General features: G+C 32.6%; 3 protein-coding genes across 11 annotated transcripts in view; 2 read left to right on the top strand and 1 right to left on the bottom strand.

Moving 5' to 3' along the window:
* Positions 1–988, top strand: part of LOC113393624 (myosin-IIIb-like) — a 48,917-nt gene extending 47,929 nt beyond the window's left edge. For 6 of the 7 annotated variants that reach the window (XM_026630612.2, XM_064216475.1, XM_026630611.2 and 3 more), the window contains one exon: positions 606–988. In XM_026630612.2, the coding sequence (XP_026486397.2) occupies positions 606–963 (358 nt within the window). In that variant the 3' untranslated portion in view covers positions 964–988. The remainder of the gene's footprint in view (positions 1–605) is intronic. The other variant, XM_064216544.1, reaches the window with a different exon arrangement.
* The window catches only part of LOC113398275 (septin-7), a 477,393-nt gene that overhangs the window by 345,376 nt on the left and 105,423 nt on the right, over positions 1–26,594 (bottom strand). The gene's annotated exons all lie outside the window — the stretch shown is intronic.
* Positions 1,993–26,594, top strand: part of LOC113398241 (alpha-catulin) — an 86,581-nt gene continuing 61,979 nt past the window's right edge. The window contains exons 1-2 of one of the 3 annotated variants that reach the window (XM_064216291.1): positions 1,993–2,085; positions 9,990–10,170. In XM_064216291.1, the coding sequence (XP_064072361.1) occupies positions 1,993–2,085; positions 9,990–10,170 (274 nt within the window). Of the gene's footprint in view, positions 2,086–2,232; positions 2,808–9,989; positions 10,171–26,594 lie in introns of those variants that run through there. The other 2 variants (XM_064216288.1, XM_064216285.1) reach the window with 2 other exon arrangements.

Genomic DNA, 26,594 nt, shown 5'->3' with positions numbered 1-26,594 from the left:
CAAATTAAACCATGCATATCGATATATCGGTTATCGAATAATCGGTAAAAAAACAACACAAACATGTACGGTGACATATATTTTAATAGTGTTGCAATATAAAAGAACTAAACGGACTTTATTATCTTCGTGTGCGTGACGGCCACGCTTGACACTTGAGTTCGTATACTTAATGCCCACTGTTGGCCACTGTTTTTTCGACGCGTTCTCAGCTTTGGTAGTCTATCTAGACATATCACATAATCACACCCTGCTTTTGAAGTCGGCAAGCATATTTAAATTAAGCTTATATTATCTTATTTTTATTAGGTAGATTAGTTAGTATATAGTTTTTTTTAGACTTGGCAACACATTAAAAAAAATCATAGTTTACTTTTAAAGATATTTCATTCCGATTTAATCATTAAATTAAATTAATATGATTAATATCTTTTACGTAATATCTCTGCATTTAGTCAGTAATTTTCATTAAATATATTAGTTATTTGTACGTTGCTAAATTGAAGTAGATTCATTCTTTGTTAATCTCATATAATCATCATAATTATATAAAATTCTAATTACAGTTTATTTAATTTTTTAATGAATGGTTTCTGTTATTTCAGTAACAAAATAATAGAACTTGTAAAACAAACACAAAAAGCTGATCCACCGCCGCGACCTGTTTATAGTACAGCCTACGATCCAGAGTCTGACCTTCGCAAGATACTACGTAATTCGCCACAAATCCTCGCAACGCCTGTCTTCAGCTCGGATGACGACTACAACGACGGCCCCTTCAGATTCAAACAGTTATTAAGACCGACGTTAGGACCAACGGAAAGTCTTCGAAAGCGAAAAGTACGAAATTCCTCCGGACAGAGCCCGTGGTTATCGGACAGCTCACAAGACAGTAACAGCTCTAAGGAAGCCTTATACAACAAGCGACGTCCACAGATTAGTATGGGGGTTTATTACAATTAGCTGATCAAGAAATCAGCTGTTATATACTCACGTAATAATATAAAAGTAATATTAAAAGTTTTATCGTCAAAAATATAATTGATTATGTTAATTAAAAAAAAAAGTCGATGATAAATTTAATTTATGCACGTGTTTGAGTTGTATGGTATAATATTTTTACTTTTCTTTCTGTTAACTGTGTATCACACGTAAGTACTAAAATATCGAAGTGTATTTTAATTTAATTTACACGTTATAATACCACCTAATGTAAACGTACATGAAATTATTTTAGATATTATAATATTATACGTTATAGAAACAATTGCCAAAGTTCTAAATATACTTTATTATATCTTAAGCTTCCGAACAGGCTCTAAATTCAAATACTACTCGTATGTCGCCTTATTAAAATTTTTTTTTTAAATTTAAATAGAATAAATATCAAAATTAACATTGTATAATATTTCATACAATAAATCTATCTTTTGTTTTTTATTACAGGACAGAATAAAATAAATTATATTTAAAATTCATTACATTTTATTTGATGTTTATTAATTTCATCTTACTATGTTCATTATGCGTAATATGTTTACGATTAATTTTCAACACGTAAGTATAAATCATTGACAAATGGTGTGATAATGTGCCAATGATTATCAGTAAGTGTAACTTTATGTTTTGTTAATGTTTAAGTGAATAAAATATTCCATGAATTATTGTTTCATTCATACCTTAATTTAAAATAAATAAAAACTTCAATTTCAAATCACGAGGATAACTAAATTTCATTAAATACCGAAACATCGTTAAAATATAACTTCGATAGTTTCGAGGTCGCACGTTTAGTTTCGTTTATAATTGGGTTTCAAATCAAAACAAAATCGAACACGTAAAGCAGTAGTTTTATAATCCCGCAAGAGTAGAGTACGCGTAAACATACAATCTCACGCTTACGGCGTACGAGCGGTGGCGCGGCGAGCGGCGCCACGTGACGAGGGCGGCCAATGGAGCGCCCGCGCCCGCGCAGTCGCGCCCGCGCCAGCCATGGCGGCCGCCGGCCTGCCCGATGGCGATGTCCACATGTATCAAATTAAAACGCGCTCCATAGAAAAAACTCTACTCCCACTCATCAAGCAGGTATGCTACGCATGCATTTCTACATCAGCCAAACCGTAATCAAACGCGAAGTCATTGTAATGCACTTCGCCCGTGACGCTTTACGATTATACCGTAATGTACTGGAGTAACCCTCTGACGTAGCATTAATATGCTGACGATATTCTCTGTTTTTACGTATTGTCTGAAGCTGTAAATCTATTTTCGGACAGCACAATCGTCAGCTCGCGACGTTACCGACAGCGCTTTACGTCAGATTTTCCCGCCTAGACGACATCTGTTGCATATAATTTTGCGCCGTCGCAGTACTGACACGTATAAAAGCGGCTATTTTAAACGAGCGGGTAGTATTATCAATGACGCAGGAGCGGCGCTTCACGTCATATGTGTGATTATAAGCGTAACCTTTGTTTAGCTAAAAGGAAAGTTAAGGTTGGAACTAAAAAGGCAAAACGTTATGTTACGTCCAATTAAAATAAAATGTAAGGGCGGGCGGCCACGTGGACTCGTAGAGGGAGGGTGCGTGCGGGGTGACTGAGGCCGCGGATCGATGCTCCCGGTCCGTCAGTGCCGCGACAGACTCGGGCAGAGCGGCTCGGTGCCGCAAAGACAAGCCAGCGCCACGGAGCACGTGCGCGCGCCCGCGTTAGCGCGCCGCCGAGGGCGCGCTCTACCTCTACACACACATCGACGACATGGACGCACTCTCCGATGACGACGAATATATGTGCCGAGAGCCCCAGGTACGTGACTTGTGACGGGGCATGTCGCGCGTAATATTATTTATTTTAAAAGGTTATGTGTTCGATCATTTAATAAAGTCATTAAATTACAAAGCAACAAGTAGTGTCGAATAATAAGGTTGCGTGTAGGTACGACCTTGAACGAAACTCCAAATAAAAATGTTCTTAGCCATACTTGACTACAAAAGACGCGACGTCCTCTGCGACTTAGGTTTCTTATAGCTTAACTTAAGTATAAAATATGAATATTGGCGGTAGCCGTTTAATGTTGAGATAATTAATATTTATATTAAGTACCTATACTTAATAAAATAATAACGGGTGTGGCAAACATTAATTATGTTTACTTTGTCATAACAATAATATAATTTTATAATCCTTATAAAATCTATAATAAAAGTATAAAATGATGGAAACGAGATTCTTGCTTCAAATAAAGATAATTTCGATTGGTGGCTTTGTTTGGGTGACGTCGCTATTGTATTATGTTTGCTGATCCAGTTTCCTTGAAATTGGTGTCTTAGAAAATCAAATGAAAATCAAAACAAGTATTCGTGACACTTTTGAGTAATAGCAATATATTGTAAACGTTTCAATTATTGAAAAAATAAATAAAGTATAAAAAACACATTAGGGAAATAATTTGAATTTCGAACGAAAATATAAACTCTATGGTGAATGATCACGACAATTTTCCTTCTTTTAATAAAAATACAAATATTTTTCTGCGTGTATGCTTACTTTACTTAAAAATACCTACAATACCTAGTAATTTATTTTTAATGCAAGTTAAGTTCAGCCAGTGTAAAACACCTTTCGTTTGACTTAATCTCAGTAGGTAATCTAAGTGACAATTATGAAATATAAGAATGTGTTATGTGCTTTGAATTGTAAACAATATGGCATTTAAAGATAATATTTTTATGGATCAAAATAGCATATCACCGTAAATCGCTTTACTATATAACGAGTGATATGAGAAGAAAGTTCTTATAAAATAGCAAATTTGAACGGAAGCAAGGATTTCTGTTGAAATGTAAAACGAAATATACAGTAGATATTCAATTCTATATGCAATTTCGCAGATACTCTAACATTTTTCAAATACGCTAAAAATTTTGTTAAAAACAAAAACGTAAAATTATTAGGCGTTAAAAATATTTGAGTATTCGTTGAATTTTAATATTTAAAATTATTTTAATATTTAATAAAAATGAGACTACTATTTCGTGACCGTTTTTCTCGATAAAATCTACATTCTGAACCGGTGGTAGCTTTACTTTGCATTTATTTACTTTATAAGTATTACTTTTCAAAATTCTTGTATAAAACTAATTCGTTAAATTTTATTTTAATTTTATGACATAAGGAATCATTATAACAATGAATTAAATTATAAAAGACACAGGTATTTAACAACGTAGAGGCAAAACAACTGGTATACTTTAAAAAAAGTATTTTAAGAGAGATTGCTTTGGAAAACCACTATTTACGGCATAAAAACACAAATAATAATAATTATTATAATTTATACAAATATGTATATTCGTTGGTATTTATTCAAAAAAGCCCTGAACTAAATAAACATACTCTGTGTTCATTCGCTGAAATACATATTTTAAAACATCTACTCATTACTACGCCTACGGCGGTAAAATGGTCCGAAAAGGCCGCATTTTCAGTACATGAAAATTTGTGAAAATTTATTATTTTAAAAATAGAAACACATGGTAGAATGACACGAGGGAATTAGGGTTGTAGAGCATGAAGGAGCTTCAATTAATTTACAAGAGGTAAATAGTCCAAGATCCGATGTGGCTCAGTTACCAGAACACTTAACTGAAGTTTGCGAGTGCAAACCCGAGCGTATACCACTGAATTGCAGAATTCAAATTATTTGTTTTTATAATTTATAATCTTCTTTGTAATGGGGCTTTGTATTTAGGGTAGGTACCATTCGCCTTATATTCTACCGTACAACAGCTGACTTAGTATTGTTGTGTTCCTGTTTGAATGTCACACTGCAGGCACAACACAAGGGACATTACATCTTAGCTCACGAGTTTGGTAGCGCATCAAAGGAAAAGAAAATATATTTTACAGCGCCAATTTATATGGGCGATAGTGACCACTTATCATGAAGTGGCCCATTTGTCCATCGGCCTACCTATAACACCAAAAAATTCAGATAACCATCCTTACTAATACTATAGAGACGAAAGTTTGTATATATGGATGTTTGTTAATCTTGACGCCGAAAATACTGAATTTTAATGAAAAATTACAATAAAAGAGCTTCTACGTTAGAATAACGTATACTATAATCGTATCACTATACGATCTCTACACTCTTCAGTAACAAAAAACTTTGAGCTGTTAAAAATGAATGTAGATTCAAATATTATAAGACGTAAAGAGAACAATGACGTCAGCAGACCATTAACCTAAGAAAAAGTAAAGAACTTTCCCGGCGAGGTAAAAATAAAACCTTGAACTGGTTGGTTGGATAAGGTGGTAGATGTAAAGGGAAGCGCGACCCTTAAAACAAAAAGTTCGCAAATATCGGGAAAATGAATGAGGTGTCTTTCATTTTCTAGTCACCATGTACGGTTTGAGCTTTAGTTTGTCAGTTCATGGAAATGTTATACGTACATAGATAGGTAACATAAACAAATACAACCCTCGTTCAATTGAAACATTATTTTAATCTGGAGCAATACAAAAAATGCGAAATTACATCTGTCTGTCCCTCTGTTACTCGTCAGGGAGAAAAAAACGTTTCACTGAGTTTAATGAAATTTGGTATGACGCAAACTTGGACTCCAAGGAAGGACAAAGACAACAGTTTTATACCTGACACTAGGTGGCCAACCTCTATAATGCGAAGCGAGCGAAGCCGCAGGCGACAACTAGTTACGAACGAATAAATATAAAACTTCTCCGCAAAAAGCAAAGAGGCATTATTCCAGCAGAAGGGTATACTTTGCTTCTTTAAATAAATTAATGGCTAGCATTCTCTGATATTCTGTTTTGGGGAATAGGCGCACAGAACAAACCCACTTAACACACTTTCCACCGTCAAAAAGCAGTAAAAAGCAGTACTCAGTATCGTTGTGTTCCGGTTTATAGGATGGTACCAGTATTTTTTTATATAGGTAGGCACATACTACTTGATGCCATAGACAATGGTGCTGTAAGAAATATTAATCATTCCTTACATCACTAATGCGCCGCCAACCTTATAAATAAGATGTTATGTTTCTTGTGCTTGTAGATACACTGGCTCACTCACCCGTCAAAACGGAACACAACAATACTGAGTACTGCTGTTTGGCGGTAGAATATATGATCAATGGGTGGTACCTAGCCAGACGTGCTTGCTCAAAGCCCTACCACCAAGAAACAAGCACAAGGGACATAACATCCTTGTTCCCTAGGTGGTGTATTGTCGATGTAAGGAATTATTAATATTTTTAACGTAGACACCATTTAACATCAGGTGACGTATTTGCTCCTTACTCACTACCTATATAAAAATATTAAATGGAATAAACATCAAATGACATTCACAAAGACACAAGTTATGTGCCCTTTACAAAAGGTCATGAAAGGAGTTCAAACGCACGACCGTAAGCACTAAAGCCAATAACCACTGGAGTATATAATTAGTTTCATATAGTTGATATGAAAATGTGAATAGTATGGCTTAATATATTTTATTTTATTTTCAATAGGACAACTAACAGTGCATACGATATCACATCAAAATAAAAAAAAAATACATTTCAAAATAACCATGGTAAATGTTCTATTATTTACAGGTAGCGTCACCATATATTAAAACTATAAATTAAACATAGAAATAAGAATTATAATACATTTTTTTTAACTATTATTATAATAAATAATAATTAATAAAACCAATGAGATATTAGATATATATTTGCACTGAGTATCTGGCGAACATGTTGTAATATATTCCTTAATAATCGATAATATGTATATATTATTATTTAAAATATCATTTCTGTTAAGTTCTACCATTCACTCCTTTTGCTCAGGCCAGCTCGACGGTATTAATTATTGTATTGAATTCGAAATGTTATATACGTTTACAATTTTCAAATCGATACTACAACTAGAACTAGGTCAAAATCATCTAGATTTGTTTACGTACTGACTTTTTAGTTACGTACAGCTAAAGATAAAGTCTTTTTAATCTTTATTATTTAATTATATTTATAAATATGATATAAGTAACATTCCGTTAATTATATCATTCAATGTGATACGTATTAAAAGGTGAAAACAACATTGACCTTCAAAGATCTCATTAATTGGATAATGTTACCTATTTGATTTTATGTATGTTAGTCTTTTTTTTTTTTTTTTAATAACTGTGTAATTAGTATCAGTGGAAACTTAGCTGATGTATGTAATATTGTATATTTTTATGACATAAGTGTCATATCATTGTTTGTTTCCCTAAAAATAAATAAAATAAAAAAAATAAAAAATATAAACCGAACTACAGGTTAGTTTGGTTTAATAAAATATGAAATGTAAACGTTACAAAGATAAAATACTATACTGAATAAAATAAAAGCAAATTAGAAAAATCTTAAATATGTATATTACTTATAAGTTATGAGACCGAACTATGAGATCTTTGGAATGTTTAACAAAATTAGTTTTGTTATGAAAGATACCAATATCGCCGTTAGACGACAGGTCATTGGGCGAAATTATGAATCTGTTAAGAGGTGCATATTTACGTGAAATTCCTTTTGGAGGTTAGAGTGCTATATGAACACAAATAATTAATCATAGTCTATTCTGATCTGATTTTGATTTATAATGGGAAGCCCTCGATCACTGCAAAATCCAAGAAAAATACATAAAAGTAGTAAAGAACATCTACAAAGGAAGTACCAATAGGGTAAAACTGGAAAAAAGGGGAACAAATGTACCAATCTGTCGGGGACTACGACAAGGAGATACTCTTTCACCAAAATTTTTTATAGCGGAACTGCAACTTATCTTTGAGAATTTGCACTGGCCAACACACGGAATTAGAGTAGATGGGAGGAGGCTTAAGATTGGAGAGCAAAAGCAAAAGATAGAAAATTATGGAGTAATCTAGAGAGGCCTTTACCCAGCGTGGGGTTCCAATAATAGAGCGGTTATAGTTCTTTACTTATAAAAGAAAATGTTTTTTAAGGTTGTTGGAAATAAATGGGCTTTATTATTTATTATTATTATTAATTAACCAAAAACCTTTCGTAACGTACAGTACAGTAGCATCCCGTAAATGTCCCTTAGCGTCACTAAGGCCTCCTCTCCCTTAGAGGAGAAGGTTCGGAGCGAACTTCACTTTCATTTCATTGAAATTAGACACATGCAGGTTTCCTCGCGCTGTTTTCATTCATCACCGAGCATGAGATGAATTATAAACACATATTAACCACATCAAAATTCAGTGGTGCTTGCCTAGATTTGAACCCACAATAATTGGTTTACACGTAAGTTTTCTAACTACTCGGCCGTCTCGGTTGCTTAGTCAATAAAATTAGTATTAAATACGTTTAATCTCTACATAATGTCGTTTCACAGTCGGTATATTTAAATATGTTAACGCAAAGATTTTAATGCGGTTTCATCAATAAACAGAGTGAATCAATAGGAAGGTTTATATGTACATACATATATAATACATGCATATTATTGTAAAGAAAAGCCGAGAATATGACATTCCCTAACCAGCATAAAAACGAGAATTTTTCTTTTTACGTTGTTCTTCAAAGTTAAATTTTTATACAGATCCTTATTGAACCCATGTGAAAACAGGACAGCTAATAATAATTATTAAATTTAATTGAACGTAAAAAAGTATCGAACATTTTATGTCTTCATTACTCGACTCCAATTGTATACTACGTTACAAGTACATCAATTTAGTATCAACATCTGTACCGCCATAAAACGAAAAAAAAACTCATAAAAATCAACTTACATAGTTGTCTATAACAAACAGTATTAATGTTTGAACATCAAAAATAATAACATCATAAGAAAAATACTTAGTTATGTTAGCTCAAAGCATGAAGACAATAGAAGTAAATGCTTAATCAGCAGAATGTAAGTCATTGTGTCATTCTATGCTTTGGGATCATATGTCTTGGGAAATGATTTTGTAAAAAGGAAACAACATTCGACTAGAGCATAAACCTCTGTTCGGTCGTGTCAATTTTAATTATAATTAAATATTTTAAAACTCAAATATTATATTTTTTTAAAAAAGTCTGTCTTGCTCCCGTAAACTTGTCTACTTATTGAATATTTACTTTTTTTTTATAAACAAATACTTGTCAGGTAATGACAATGATAAATGTCACATAATGCCAGCGAATTCAGTCGACATATCAACACGTAACTTGAAATAAGAATTTTATTTACTTCCCGATCGCAACGCCACCTACCGAGTCTAATTTAAAACATCCATCTAATTCAAATACACACATTTTTTTTTTATCGAAATCATTCCAACCGTTTAAGGGGAGTTTAGTTACATACACGCGTACGGAAGATTTATATATATTAAAAGATATGAAAGTGTTACTACTGGATTCCTATGACTCATTTAGTAAATTAAACTAGGTTAGATTACGACTGATAAAATATATCGGTGTTTGTTTGGAAAATATGACATTAATAAAGGTTGAAAAAGCTTGATTTTATTTTTTTTAACCAAACAATGTTGCATTTATATTACAGCGATCATAAGAATATTTAATAATACACATAAATATATACTATGAAAGTTATTATATACGAATGTGTTTCTTTCGCCGGATCTCGGGTCTGAAGTTTTTCTTTCCGATCCGGTGTTAAAATTTTAACAATCAACAGAAAGTTCTACTTCTATATTGAATAAATATCTTTGAATTTGACTGCTAAGGAAATTAATTAATCCATTAACAATAAAAATGTAACTAAGTAAAAGGTAAATATAGTTATGGTTATACCTGTTATAAAAAGGAAACCAAAAAATACGAAAAAAGTATGTGATAAAATAACACCCAAACCTTATCACTAAAAATGAACCAAAGCTATAAAAAAAGCAGACACTGATTAGATATGGTATAATGATATACTATCATAAAAATTATAATTTTGGGGTAGATTAGCAGCCTGGTGGCGACTCGGGGCGAAGCGGCGGCGGGCGGCGCGGCGGTGCAGCGTGTAGGCGCCGCCGTTTGCTGCGCCGTGGAACGCTTCGTGGCCGTCGGAGAGACCATCGCAGATGACAATCCAGATGTACGTCACAGCATGGTGCTAGCGTGCAAGGAAGCTCGGGCTGCAGGTAATCTAATCATTTTAAATAAATCGTCGCTGTCAAACAGTGACCTTACTTAGTTAAACCGCTAGGAATTTAGCGATCAATTGTAATAAAATAATGAATTTCAATGATTAATTGTTTTTCGAGGATTTTCTGACCGATTTCGGTCACAGCGAAACGTTACCAGAGACTAACCAAACGTGTGAGACAAATTGCGATGGTCAAGTGTAATCGAAAAACAATCGTAATTTACACCCTCACTCCCATAGTCCAATGAAATGTCACAAAACCGGAAGGAGGTCAGGCACAGTACGAACTTAACATGCTTCCTAGAATGTAAACTACTACGCTGCCAATTTCCAAGTATCGAACGGCTACTGAGAATTCGTTAACAGAAACACTCAATAACCCGAACAGAGACTTGAACTATAAGATAGACGCGACAAACTAGAATTTTCAAGTATTTTAGATTAGCTAGAAATTTAATGATACAATTACGTATAAAACAAAGAAATGTCACATACAACAGTAATACAGGAACCGTTTAGCTTACGGCCGCTCGCATTGGAGTAATCCAGGCCTTAACAAAGCCGACCGCAAATACCATGTTATGAATCTCGGAATAAGCGTTGCAAGCGTTTCTTACGCCGTATTAATTTACACAATTCTCACATACGAACCGTACTTACGACTAAATGTAATTTCAAATTAAAATACACGTATGTAACGTACCATTTATGTCTACAATCCACAAGAAAACGCGGAATAATTTGTTCACGCCAAATATTTGTGAGTTTTGAGATATAAATTATTTTCAATCTTTCGGTTATTTTTCACTTATTATTCTTTTAACATCCGTGTACTCCTTAATTGACTAATAAACTAAAGGGACGTCAAATTCGATATAACTGGTAAAATGTAAAGTCGTAGGACCAATGTAGGAACGGCTTAACGTGCTTTCCTGTGCAGTTCCAGGCACGTGAGTGTACACACCCCCAAGACCCAGACCTGGCTGCTAACGACAATTTTTCGACTAATAATAACCCAATAAAATTTTGTCGAGGTATTTGAACCCCGGACCTCGGTATTTGCGGCCTTATGTCTAGCCACTAAATCAACGAAGCAGACACTATATTATAATATAATTTCTTCCGCACAAAAGTTGTCTGGAAAAGATTGTTGTTTTAGAAACAAGACCGCCTCTTGTAATATTTATTTCTTTTTTCTGTTTCTTTTTTTCCTTTTTTGATATACGATAAACTGTATTTGTATTGTATTAATTACTCTGCAATGTTTTATTACAAATTGATAAAAGTTTAATAAACATAAATCACAATCATTTTACTTACTGTGATGGCAGCTTTAGAAGAAATTTTGTAAATTATTTAAAATAAAAACCTTAAAGCCAGCTTATAGTCGAAAGACTAATTTACACTGAGCTTGAATTCCCGTTTTTAATCATAATAGTTTAAGGCTGGAGTTCACATAAATTTGCATGGAAATCGACAGAGCGACGGGGTAGTTCGTAATTTTGTCACTTTCGAAGTTTGTACATTTGATTAAGCGTTAACAACTTATACTCATATGTTCGCGTGTATTACCTCTAGTTTTACTTACAGTTTAATTATAAGGGTTTTTGATAGATATAATTACAAACATCATATAAACACGAGAAATAAAGATAAATCTGTAACACTTATTTCTCGCCTTCTTGACAGAGTATTTAATTAAATCCCGCAAAACATACAAACCAACAATTACGTTTAAAACTCATAGAAACACTATTAATTAGACATACTATTCCGTACAAGATTTCTTAAACTATAATAGAACTGGCAGACAGTTTTTGTTAATATTCATACGTATTTTTTTTTATGATATCGTTAGGCGGACGAGCAAATGGGCCACCTGGTGGTAAGTGGTCACCACCGCCCATAGACAACGGCGTTGTAAGAAATATTAACCATTCCTTACATCACCAATGCGCCACCAACCATGGGAACCAAGATGTTACGTCCCTTGTGCCTGTAGTTACACTGGCACACTCACCCTTCAAACCGGTACAAAACAATACTAAGTACTGCTGTTAGTAAGAGTCTATTCGAATAAATTGTTAAATAAATGCAAAATTCTAAAAAAAAGTTCATTTCTTAATAACATATTCATTAAATTCACTTCGCTTTTCACTATAAATTACAATAATTTATAATCGTTAAAATATTATATACCGATTAAATTAAAATACAACAGTTATTGAACGATCAATGACAGTATTTTTAGTCTGTGGTCAATGAATGTCTCGCGTAACATATTATTATTAGTAAATTATAGGAGTGCGGTTGAATTTGAAAGCAGCCTATGTTTCATTCAAACATTCTGGAAGTAGGCTAAGTTTATGCAAGCGGAGCCTCGCAAGTACGGTACTGTAGGTAGGTTATATTTAATTACTATGCTTAGCTCTTAGTCCGTTTGAGACGAAGATAAATTCCGGTGCTCCATATACAAGGACCGTATTCTACTAAATACACGTCAGATTGGAATTGTATTTTACATTTAAGTCTTTTAGTTTGTTTAATATGCATTGCATTGTAAATCCTACGTATCACTTTTGCTTCTATTTTTATGTAACTATAGTGGCCGGTGAAAACTAATTTTGACTAACAAAATGTTATATATTATAAATGTTTCTAAATTGAGTACGGAAATATAAATATTTATGTTAATGTCAGAACTACCTACTAAAGTCAAGTTAGGACTTTTTCGTTTATCTGTGCGTCATCCTCAATGCATACAGACGCATAAAAATTATTTTCTAGTGTCGTTTAAAAAAAAAAACCTAACTGACTGTCATTGGTAATATAAAGTAATTTTCAATGAAAACGGGATCTGACTGTAACATATTAAATAAGACTTTATATTTCGGTAGTTAAATAAAACCTCTTTTAATACGATCACGTTCTTTAAAAAGAATTTTTTTTTTATTTTTTTTTATATCCCACATGAAATGCTGTAAATATTATAATCAATCACTAGCTTTAGCTTTTCCCGAGATAAATTGTATCTGAACTTATGACTTCAATTTTATGGGTCGGCGCAAATTTATCTGTGCAAAATATCAAGCTAATCCGTTGTTCCGTTGCTGCTTGGAAGAAGGATTAAACAACAAACTCACTCTAACATTTATAATATAAGTAGCGGTAGCAAAATACGGAAATATTTTACCCTAAACTTGAAACGAAATATCAGGTATATTTCACAAAATGAGTTGTTGTTAAAACGTATTCTTGAAATAAGTTTGAGTTAATTTGCCTGTTACTTGATACAGAAATATAAATTCAATTACATATTTCTTAATGTTTGATACATTTATTTTAAATAGACAGACTTATAAAGACGAAAAAAAAATGGGGCAATGTAGTTTCTGTATGTATATTCTCACAGGCACTTTTGAATCCTCAATTTACAAGTTAGTAATTTATTTTTTAAGCTGACCTTCTAACCTTAGCTCCCTGACTACTGAGAGTTATCAGAAATAACAAATGTTTTATTTTTTTTAATTCAAACTCATACCATTTTATCTTGAACCTTAAAAGCTATCTATTATTTTATTTTGACTTAGTGGAAATCGTTGGTTGTCATGGCTCATGGTGGAAAAGAGTTATGTAGGATTTTACCTACTGTGGCCATTGTCGCTCACGGGAGCTCACGTTTTAGCTTAAAAAAGTAGATATTCCTTTGACGTAGAATATTAATTATAAACGAAATAAATATTTACGATTAAATGTCTGCATCCGTCACGAAAATGAATGTTTATAATTTTATAACGATAAATGTAATGTTTTAATGTTTGATAAAGATGGGCAAGATTGAATATTATCTACCTAGCTAGCTATTAAACTATATAAAACGACAACATATATATATATACCCGATGATAAATATTTCTTCGAAATAAATGGAAAAGTTTTGAAGAAGGATATTACGCGGAAAGCGAGCCAAATAAATGGGTGTGAATTTAAACGATATACAAAGTTGCACATGAAAAGATTCTGAAAATCGAGATCTGGCTCGTGCAAATGGAAAAATACGGCGGATATGTACCCGTTTCGCTCATACATATAACTGCCATTTCTAACTATAAATTAATTGATTGTCATATTTAATCAAAGTAAAGTACTTTACATCAAATCGAAACAACAAAATTAAAAAAAATGTTAATCAAAATGACCTTAAAGCTAATATCAGTATGATTAAATACTTTGAAAGGGTTATTTGCTTGTCAGTATAAAAAGATACGACGTAAATATATATCAAAGAGTTTAGTCTTCTTTATTCGAAAATATCATTGAAGATACAAAACTTTTTGTTAAAGACGTATTTGAGTAAGAGGCCTTAAATTATTTCACCGCGTATTAATGTGACACGTCACGATATTTCTAGACACGCATGTTTATTTACTATTACAATTTATTGCGTGGAGTAGAAAGTTTAGGTACTAACTAAGATAAATATAAATATTTATATAGGCGATTTTATCATAACAATATTGATTATTTTGATAGAAACAGTGACAAATATTGTATGTAACACGAGACGTAAAAACTCGTAACACTTCGCAAAGTTAATTCATCCTTCCTTGGCTATTCCCTCGTTCCTCCCTTATTCCTATAAAACGCAAGGTTTTCGCCTTCTATTATAAAATTCCCCAATTAATAAATTTCAATCACATGTTAAAAAACATTTATTTAATAATGCGTATAACTCGATAGAGGATTATTTAGATGATAAAAAAGCGTGGTGTTAGTATTCGTTAATTTACATGCGAGATAAACAAGAATTCAATCATGATTTGATGTCAGAAAAGAGTAAACACTGAGTTTCTTGCTGGTTCTGATCGGTAGAATCTACGCTTATAACCGATGACAAGAGCCTGTTTGAATAAAATAAATTTTGAGAGCCAGGCAGGGCCATGATCCTTCTGATAAAAAGTTTGTCAACTTTGCCCATAAACAGAGGCTCAACATGAAGTATAAATCACTCTTTATGGAGACAATGCGGCGTAAATCAAAGAATCCAAGTCGTTGTAACCCTTGTGCCTGTAAACACTGGCTTACTCTTCACTCTGAACGCATCAATATTTTAAATTAATGGTTGGTGTTATGTGGCGGCGGGCCACAAAGCCACCACTCATAAAGATTACGTTTTTGATACATTGTACCATCTCGGCATCGCGATGAATACAGTATTTAAATTTTTATTACTTTTAAATCGACACTTAGAAAGCAGGAAATTAAACGTTCTAAAACCTTCCTCGCGATTATAATAAATCCACCTGACCTGGTTTAGAAAGGTGAAAAGGGAAATGGAGAGATTTCAAAAGACGCCCTTGAAGCACTCGAAGAAAACTGCTATATTTGTATACAGCGGCCGCTCCCTCTCAAGAGCCTCTGACTGCCCGAGTAGACTACTCAGCTTTTTAACAAATGTAAACTTCATTTCAACTAAAATACCAGTAAACTGAAAATTTTATGTATAATTTTTACCTTTTATTTAATTATAGCAAGCAATCTTTCATTAGCTTAAACGAGCAGATCACGAAAGAGAATTATTATTTATAAAAGAGAAAAACCGGACAGACGTCCTGTCCCGTGTATTATGTCTACTAATAGTCGTAGCAATCGGTTGAGCATAAATATAGAAGTTGAAACAACGCCATCTAGCGGTGAGTTACAACAAAGTGGTTAGTATAAAACACTTCTCCACTAAAATACGTATTGTAACTTTCATAGTAATCGGTCAGACGATAACGAAGTCTATTAATCTCAAGAAAATATACCTATATTATATTTCAAACTCGGTATATTAATCAAATTATATAAGACTTTTAGACACGCGGGACTCAGACGGTTAACGACACCTCATTTGTCATAATATGATAAGTAGCTTTGGGGCTACGCAGGTGAGCATACACACATACACACACATACATACAGACAATAAAATCACAACTCCATTTCTACTTTGCTTTAATCCGGTAACATAGTAATAACCTTAACAGGTCTTATAAATGCAATAGTGAATTAGATTTTTTTTACCTTTTCACTGTACATTTGATAATCATGAAATTTTACTTACCCGTTATTAGGGATAAATGACACAGGGTACCTATGCCCTGACTCCTCATCATTGTAATCATCGTATCAGCCAAAAGACATCTATTGCTGAACAGTCTTCTCCCGAAGGATTTCCACGATGGTTGATCTTGCGCCATCCACATACGACGGCTTCAAGACACACGCTGATAAAACCACGACGGAAACTAATTTGAGATAAAATATCAAAACTCTAATACATATATATATAAATCCCTCATGTGTAAAAGTGTTTTACACGCGGTGATTTTTTACGTTTAAATATATAATATATATAAATATAATATTGATCTATAAAGATTTTAAGAAGAAAATCGTTAATAGCCTAACAATGTTAAGTCGAATATGTAAAGTCACGTTCGATACAAACTCCGAGAACTATAATATCGTAGCCGAAGATGAATAACCGTCTTCCACAAGCACCGTTAAGTTGTAATTTTTCATGATAAATTACATTTAAAGAGTACTAGTTGTGGTTGAGTTTCTACCGAAAACGTGCCAGAAACTCAGCAGTTATTTTCAACCGACTGCAAAAGAAGGTTCTTGTTATGTTCTCGGTTTTTGTTATGTGTCAGAACTCCTTTATGAACTGATTTGGAAAAATATATTAATTGTTTGGGAAATTTAAACGCGTATCCCGTTTGGTCCCATTTATATTTGAATAAAAAAGGTGATGTTTTTTGTGAGGGTGAAAAAAGTACGGTTGACGTTTTTGAGGGACTGAATTTTATTTCCAGGGTATTGTTTGAACATAAATCAGAGTATTATTTGAAGTTGAGTTTAAATTTTTTTTGTTAAAAACACATATGTGTATTCGTTTACATGATCTGCCGGATTTGAATAACTTGCCATTGACTGATATCATAGTTATAGTCAAGAATTTGACTATGACGTGAAGTCGTAAACTTGCAACAAAACTACCATTGCAACTGGCTCCTTTGTCTTTGTCTTTATACGGCCGCAGATCGTTAGTAAACTTAAAAGCTCGGGTTTAGCAAACAAAGATATTAGGTTTTATTTAAATATACCAGGAATTAATTTATATATATATTTATTTATTTATTTAAGATGGTGATGTCTTCCTGACCGATTTCGGCCACGACAACAAATCTCAGATGAGACCAGCCAACTAACAGGACATATTATGCACAAATGTATGCTCACTCTCATCTCACGTGCTTTACGAGGCACGGGAGTGTACACTCCCGACTTCCAGATGCCAGTTAATGGGAATTTTTCGATAGAGGAACCCAATAACTTTTATCGACCCGACTTGGGGTTAGAACCCAGGTCCTCGGGATATGCGGCCTTATATCTAGATAGTTTATGAATGTATATCATATCGAATGATCACATTTAATCTATTTAAATGTTTTCAAAGATATAAATTCTAGTATATATTATAAAATCAAAAAACTTTCAAGTATGAGATTTAAAGCGGAAATACGAAGCAGTTATAAAGTTTGAAAAGTATTAACATTCGAATTTATGAGACATATTATAACCTTCTAGCTCTCAGAAGGAGACGCCTTCATCCGTTTATATAACATTTAATATCTCTTACTCTATCTATATACCTTATATACGGATATATGGACATTATCAATCTAAATAAGTCTTAATGAAATGCTGTAAGCGTTGATTACTATTACCATTATACGGACATCATACGTTAAACCTCGCCATGAAACAACTATATAAAAAAAAAATCTACTGAGTTTATTGCCGGTTCTTCTCGGTAGAATCTGCATTCCGAAACAGTGGTAGCTTCACTTAATTTAGTCTGTTAAATGACGATTCAAAAGTGCTTGTAAAAAGCCTACTTGAATAAAGTATATTTTGATTTTTGATTTTGACTACAAGAAAATACTTTTTCTTGGGTAAAATTTCTACCAATTAATGAATCAATATGTGCATTCAGCAGGGCTAAATAGAGTTACTCCATCTCATAGTGCAGTAGAGATATTCTGTAAAAAAAACTCGAATCTCACCATGAATCACGATCGTAAAATGTCACATATTATTATGCAATATTGGCTACAATATTTACAACTATTAAAGAATACACACATTAAAAAAACGTATCTCCGTAAGTCATAAGATTTCATAAATTATATCCGGAGTGAGTTACTTAATAGCACTGCAGGTATTCTAAGAGCCGTCTAAGGGAATTTTCGGGAAACTTACCTATCAATTGAGCACATAAGTATCATTATAATGGCGATGAGCGAATCCATCAGCAAAATCTTTCGCAAGAGAGTTATTTTTTAACTTTCCTTCTAACGAAAATCTTTGGTACGTTGTTGTTGTGACCTTAACTTCTGAAAATCGAAGTCACTTCGAATCGCCACGTGGTATCATTCTTACTATTAACAGGGCGTCGTCCGATCGTGTGTATTTATGTGTATTTTTTCAACTTTAAAAACTACATCGAATACCATTTGAAAAATATCGCGTTTCAATAATTGAAATAAAATTATATTACCTTTTTTTTAAAAATTGATTATATTATGTATTTTGATAAAATATTATTTTATAGCCAGGAATACAAAATAATTACAATATTTTATTCATTAAAAACTATAAAAAAACAATTTCAAACGATACATATAAAATATATATAAAAAAAATTGCATATCAAAAATGATAAATGAATCTACATATTTTCGAGCGCTTTAAACCAAGCATTATCAAATATAAAAATTACTAAAAAATAATTAGTCAACATTAAGTTTCCACAAAATTAATTAAAGGATCAAGAAACGTCAAGTCATGTGTCATATATTCCCTTATCACAAATAGTTTTGAATTAAGCTCTGAAGACAATCAATTCTTAAATACTTGAAAGCATTAAAATGTCAATTTAACAAACAAGTTCATCATATATTTCAAAAATTCTGAGAATGTGGAAATTAAGATTATGTTTTCTTTATTTTCGCAATTTAAAATTAAGGTGCAAATACCTGAATGGCAATTTTACGTGGATATCGGTAGGCTATCTATATCTTCAGGCGAGTGGTCAGCCAAATCCCTTAAAGCTAACACACTGTGCGAACTTGAATGAATAGAATAAAAATTTTGCGTTTCTAAAACACTCATCCGATTATGATGAGACTTTGGTGAGCTGTTCTGCGTACGCTTAAGAACGTTTCTAGTCAAAAAATAAGATATTTGTTTATTTGTTCTTCAATTTACACGTTTTATGTAAACCTTAATCTTCCCATGCAAAGCCAGGGTGAGACTAGTGTTTATCTATCTATTACTAGAAATAAAATTCTACACATAGTCCATAATACAAAACAATCCAATTCCAAGCTTTTAATGACCGTTCTTTGAACCTCGCGTGCTGAATGTATTGACAGACAACATTTTAAATACATATTTTATATTTTTCATTGTTTTTTCCTACAGTTTTAGACCTTTAGCAATTTCTTATATTGCTGTTGGAGAAATGTAATCCTAATTTTAATTTCTTGAAATTCTTATTTAAAAGAATGATCTTTCTTACTTTAAATAAAATAAAAAAAATTTAGTCTAGTATTATTTTTATATCGCACAAAATGTTGTATAATAAAATTCTATTTGCAACAGAAAGTAAAGTTTAAAAAGAGAAAATCGAAAAACTCTCGCGGCGATTACTGTAGAGGTCTCCACAAAAAAAGAACAACTTCAGTATTTTATATGAAATTGTGAAATAAAAAATATACAAAACACTTTGAAAACCTTATTTTATAACTCAAAGCTTGTATTGAATTACCAAACATAACGTTTTAAAAGCAAATCAAATAAAATTATTTAATTAAATTGGTTAAAATTTAATATTTTTAAATCACTGAACTAAATCTAGACTTAAATGAACGTCACGTGAAACAGTGATAAGAATATATACGATACAAGACTGGGTGACACAGAAAATATTTTTGAACTGAATTTGCTTATAATTCATCTCGTAGACGGTTATGTAAAACATCGTAAGCACACCTGCACGTGTCAGGCGATATATCAACTCACAAGGGAGCAACGTGGTAGAAAATAATAATAGCTTTTTCTTTAATGTATTGAGAATCATTTCAAGACAGGGGAGAGCCGAGATAACTCGATACGTGAATTTTAACCGAAGATTACGAGTTTAAGCCCTTGCAACCGACCTCTTTTTTATAAAACATTTTCCACATCACCAATGCGCCACCAACTTTTGAAACTAAGATGTTACGTCTCTGGTTCCTGTTATTACATTGACTAACACAGCCTTCAAACCGGAAAACAACATATAGCTGTGTTCTGTGTTATTATATCAATAGAATATTTGATGAGTGCGTTATACTTACCCATGCTTGCACAAAGCCCTACCGCCAAGTATGTGTTAATTTTTAATTTATAATTCCTATCGTAACTTGGTAGTGAAGGATAATCGTGAGGAAACCTGCATATGGCATAACTTGCATAACCATCAACTAATATTGGAGCATCATACTATATAAGCTGGGATCCCTATCCTCAAAAGTTTAGATAAAACCCTAACAGATGCAGATTTACGAGCTTTTACTTTATAAGACTAGAAAACCTGCTGAGTTTCCAAAACGGTAGTCATCAATTTAATAACGATATTTGAATTTGAATTCGAAGAGGAGAGGAGACTTTTATTCACAGGCGTACTGTTTTACGATTGAATTTTACGTGTAATAAATTAGTTATACGACTAAGGGTTTCGCAAGTGTTTGTCTACGAAGTGTTTGTGCGACTAGCGAGTGATTAGATCGTAAAACTGTATCGTGTAACTGTATTCGGTCTTTACGGATTTATGGATTTTTAAAGAATACATTTATACTTGTTTTATTAAAGTAAATAAAAATAATACAAATTTTTTAAACAGAACGATTGGAGCACCACGCTGGCTTATATTTGTGGAAACAAGCGTGGCAGAATTTCATTTGACTGATGCGCAATATTATAAGCACAAATGAAGTAAAACAAACACAATAACTCTTTCCCGAATTTAAGCCGCGATCTTTACTCCCACTGAATCATCGCAACGTGACTTTTTTACGCCCAACAAAATGTTATTTAAATAAACATGATATTTCTCGTTGCTAAAAAATCTGTATACCGCTGCATAAAAGTTGTGACGTAATATGGCACGCTCGGGATCCGAAGTCATCTCGTTTTTTAAATCCCCGCACGCATCGAAGCTTTATGTAATAACCGGAAATACGTCCGGAAAAAATATCACACTCATTCGTTAGATTGTAAACACGCTTAAAATTTTACACTTTAACATTTTATCTTAATTATTAGTAAGTATTACTAAGAGATTTTTCCTTGATTTTTCCTGAATTCTATATTTAATTATAAACTACAGCTAGTCAAAAGTATAAACAAGTATTTTTGTACGTATAATGCGATTTTTAAAAATATTTCTTTAATATAATCATAATAAACCTACAGAATTGTATCTACGACTCCTTTTTAACTTTTAATTTAAATTTATTTGTATGTTAAATAAATATCTTGTTGAGTTGTTTCGCTTGTTTTCAACTGATTTTTTTTTAACGGCTTTTTTATAGTACAGGGATGCAGTCGGGCAAAAGGTCCACCGGATGATAAGTAGGCTGCCCATAGACATTGGCGCTGTAAAAAAAATTAACACTCCTTAGATCAATACACCACCGACCTTGGTTACTAAGATAAAAGCGATTCGTGGCTGTAGTGACTGACTGACTCTGACTGACTCACTTACAAAGTATTGCTGCTCGGCGGTTTGAATATATGAGGGGCTTGCACAAAAACCTACCACTAAATGCTTTAAGGAACGATTTAGTGAAACTTGCAATAAGTGCTAAATCCAAGGTTACCTTCTGTTAAGAACGACAGAACTATTATTTGGAATAAATAGAAAATTCATCGCCGTTGAATATTTAATGTCTGAGTTTTTCAAGTGTTTTGTACTGTTCTATAAAATTAAATCGACATTTTTAAAAGTGTCATCCAGTTAATGGCGTTAAAATGTAGATTTAATGACTTTAACGGATCTTAAGGACGTTATAGATTTACGGAACAGTTTTATATAGAATATGCATTAAAATATATATCATTTTAATGTCTGTCTGTAAACTGTCTAGTGTACGAAAACAAACAATCATGAACTCGACGCTTTGATAAATACATTAATGTATTGTTTATTAAGCCTTACATCTATAGGATAATATTTAAAGTTAAAAATATCCTATAGAAATGAATGCCTTGCCTTGCAAAGTCATTACATCCTGTTGACTTTCCGGAGTCGTATAATATTAATGGTTGTTTTAAATCGTAAATTAAGCGTTCGTGTATTGTTCATCTGATTGAATTGGAAGTTTGGTTTTGTTGTTGACACTTGCATGAAGGTTTCTGGTATAGTGCCATTGACGTACAAATTAGGTCGTACAGATAATATATTACTCTACGAGATCGTTGCAATACATGACGGATATTAACAAGTTATTTATCATTAATTAATGTCACTTTATAAAAAATAGGTGAGATCGCGCTGTATAGGACGCGTGAATCTTAAGGGAAGGATACGGATTCAAACTCGAGCAAGCACAACTGAATTTTCACGTGCTTATGCTTGTGCTCAGCGGTGAAGGAAAATTGTAAAGAAATCTGCATGTGGTGGTTTAAAATCTTCAACATGTGTATCCACCAAATCGCATCAAACAGAAGAGGCCTTAGCAGAGCAGGGAGATTTAGAGACTTACTCTTTTTGTTATAATCTTTTTAAATTCAATTGATTAATTAATGTTTATAAGTAACGGATACGTACGTATAATATATATTTATAAAAATAAAGAAATATCTTAAGTATCGTCGTTTTTACGTCACTAAAAGTACTCTTGGTGTGTTTAGTCAGGCACAAGTAAATAGATTAGCCGCCTTTGAAACAAATCTAATAAATTACAGGTGTCAATGTCGAACTTCGCGGCCGCCACTCCTGTGTCAGCCGATGATTCCATTCTATTCTACGGTCCTATTCTTTAACTGTAGTTTAAAAAACAATCACAAATTAAATTACGATAAACGCTCTTCACTTTTTTTTTTGTTTTGTTCTTTTGTGCTAACAAATCGTCACAAATCGTCATCGCCTATATACATACATATGTGTATATACAGTGTAAGAAAATAATATATCTAAAACTAAAATGGTCAGTGTATTTAAATTTTGTGTTGCTTGTAAGTAATAAATTGTTATATAAATTAATATCACAATCTATGACATACGATATTCGGTATTCGTTTGTATAATACGAGTCCACAGTTAGTTTTAAGTTAGCCTATTAAAACATTTTAAAATAAGGTATATTACTCAATACAAGATTATATTAAAGATAAAAAAGTTAAAAAATGGACATATTATTTATTGATTTGTATGTAATACATAAATAATATATAATATACTGTAAAAAAATATTTGTACTTTACTAACATACTATGTCATTAAAACGGTGAAAAAGTGTTACTACTGAGTTTCTTGCCGGTTCTTCTTCCGGTAGAATCTAATTTCCAAACCTGTGGTAGTTTTACAGTTAATTCAACACTGTAACGTGACGATTCTAAGATGCTTTTATGAGCCTAGTTTAATGAAGAATACTTTGATTTTATTTTTTTACCAACTGAAAAAATAAAACATTGAAAATTTATAGGGAAATGATTTTAAATATTCAGCGGACTCTGATGTAAACACGATCGGGGCGTAAATTGCGACTTCCGTCAAAACGTCTGAGGTAACACGCCGCAGTTCATCTTTTACCATTCTCGTAACCACGCAAGTCTCGTAAAAGCATCTTCTAAATTTCACTGGGTTATTTATTCATGAACATCACAGCATTGAATATTCAATATACTAAGCTACCGCAGAGCTGAAATAATATGAAACTTTAATCATTACGAATATATTCATTATTCAAAAATACTTTATTAACGTAACTGGTTGTAGAATGTAAAAACTCGACTTGGTACCTTTCCTATATTTAAACTCTGGCAGTAATACTTTGTATTGCCGTATTTCGGGATGTGTGGGTGAGCCAGTGTTATGACAGGCCCACGGGACATAACTTTTTCTTACCGTGTTTATGATTAGTGTTTGCTCGTCTACTTTATCTATACTAATATCATTAATGCGAAAGTAACTTTCCCTGTCTGTCTATAGGTATTGCCCTTAATCGTTGATAGCCAAACCACTGAATTGAATTCAATTAAATTTGATATGAAGGAAGCTTGAACCCCAAGGAACCAAACCCTAAAACTCGAGCAAAGCTGCGGGCAACAACTAGTTATTAAAAAAAAATAAAAATCAAATATATTTAATGTAAACCGTAATAAGAGGGTTTAAAATTACATTAAAAAGTAGATTGAATTTGACAATAAATTTAAAGAAATAGCATTATAAATACGATTAAAAAATTTGTATGTAATGTCGTCTCTAAAGGAAAAAGTCGCCTTTTATATGAGAAAGTTGAGAAATAAAATTGAATTTAAAAATAATCTGGAGTTCGCACGAAATAGTTTTATACAAAAATTTATTATGCCACACAAAATATGACTTGCTTGAAATAATATGAAATTGTACAACTCTAAAGTGTATCTTACACACACAAGTTACTATCAAAAATGATAAACCACCTTTATATGCAATGTTTCATAAATAGCAGATATATTTAAAGTATATTATACACCTATATTGTCTTGAAATATACCTACGATTCGAGATTAAAATTGGTCTTAGATCCAACCATCATAGATGAATCTTCGATCTACGTTCTAATTACAAATCCAAAGTGACATAAGTATTTTTTTAAATAGTTCCATTTCTTACCAATTAAACAATTCCATTATTGTTTTTCCTATATAATAAAAAAATCTGGAATAAATATTTTGATAGGACCGACGCTATATAAAAGTTAATAGAAATGAATATATGTGATGAAAGTTAATAGGTTTTATCGAGAAATTCAGAGAACGGAAGTTGGCAATGCTAACCCACTGGCTGCATATTAAGTAATGAATTATTTATACCTTATATAGTGCCAATATACGGACAATCAGCAGGAAAAAAGGTAAAGTAACAGTTCAAATTGCCCGAATTAATGTCCCTTTTCCGAGCTAAAGCCTCCTTTCCTTATTGACGAGAACTGGAGTTTCCACCGCGCTGCTCCAATGCGGGTCGGTGGATATAATATAACCATATAAATGTTTCCACGCGATATTTTCCTTCTTCACCGAGTATTAGATGAATCATGAACACAAATTAAGTAATTGAAAATTTAGTAGAGCTTGCCCGGGTATGATATGATATTGAGATTTACGTCTTCTAATCACTGGGCCATTCTCTTCCTTCGTATCTTAATCGGAAAATATTGAAAGTCGACATACATTTATACGTCTGTAAAAATCTTCAATATTCAAGTACCCTCATAAAAGACTTAAATCGTCTTGTTAGTTTATGATAAAATGTAATTTTATGTACTGTAGAAGTATTCTGTGAAGAGAAAAACAAAACTCATCGCAGAACACGATCGCGATATGTGCGAATGTGACATGTTATATTGATAATTATAAAATTGACAGGATACACGTACCAAAATGAGATGTCACCGTAAGATGACTGTCAAAATTTCACGGGTGAAATGCGAAGTGAATTCTTACAGAATCGCACTGCTGAATTAAATATAAAGCTGCCACTGGTTCGGAATGTAAATTCTACGTTCCCAACCGACAAGAAACTCAGTCTTTTAAATGTAACAGTAATTATATTCGATGACGCATATCAATTTTTAATGTTATTCACGATTGTTTTCTGCTGTGAGTTTCGAGTTTATTCTTACAGAATAGCAACAATATAGACTAACATAAACATAACATAATCAGCCTGTAAATTTCCCACTGCTGGGCTAAGGCCTCCTCTCCCGTTGAGGAGAAGGTATGGAGCATATTCCACCACGCTGCTCCAATGCGGGTTGGTGGAATACACATGTGGCAGAATTTCGTTGAAATTAGACACATGCAGGTTTCCTCACGATGTTTTCCTTCACCGTCGAGCACGAGATGAATTATAAACAAATTAAGCACATGTAAATTCAGTGGTGCCTGCCTGGGTTTGAACCCGAAATCATCGGTTAAGATGCACGCGTTCTAACCACTGGGCCATCTCTGCTTAATTATTAATTGCAATATAGACTATTTTGTGAAAACAAACACAAATATCACCTTAAGTCAGTTTTAGACATTTATGTCACGAGTGAGTTACGAAGTCATTTTTAA

The sequence above is a fragment of the Vanessa tameamea genome, chromosome 2 (assembly GCF_037043105.1).
Source record: "Vanessa tameamea isolate UH-Manoa-2023 chromosome 2, ilVanTame1 primary haplotype, whole genome shotgun sequence".
NCBI classification, from domain to species: domain Eukaryota; kingdom Metazoa; phylum Arthropoda; class Insecta; order Lepidoptera; family Nymphalidae; genus Vanessa; species Vanessa tameamea.
This window is presented reverse-complemented; position numbering and strand designations above follow the sequence as displayed.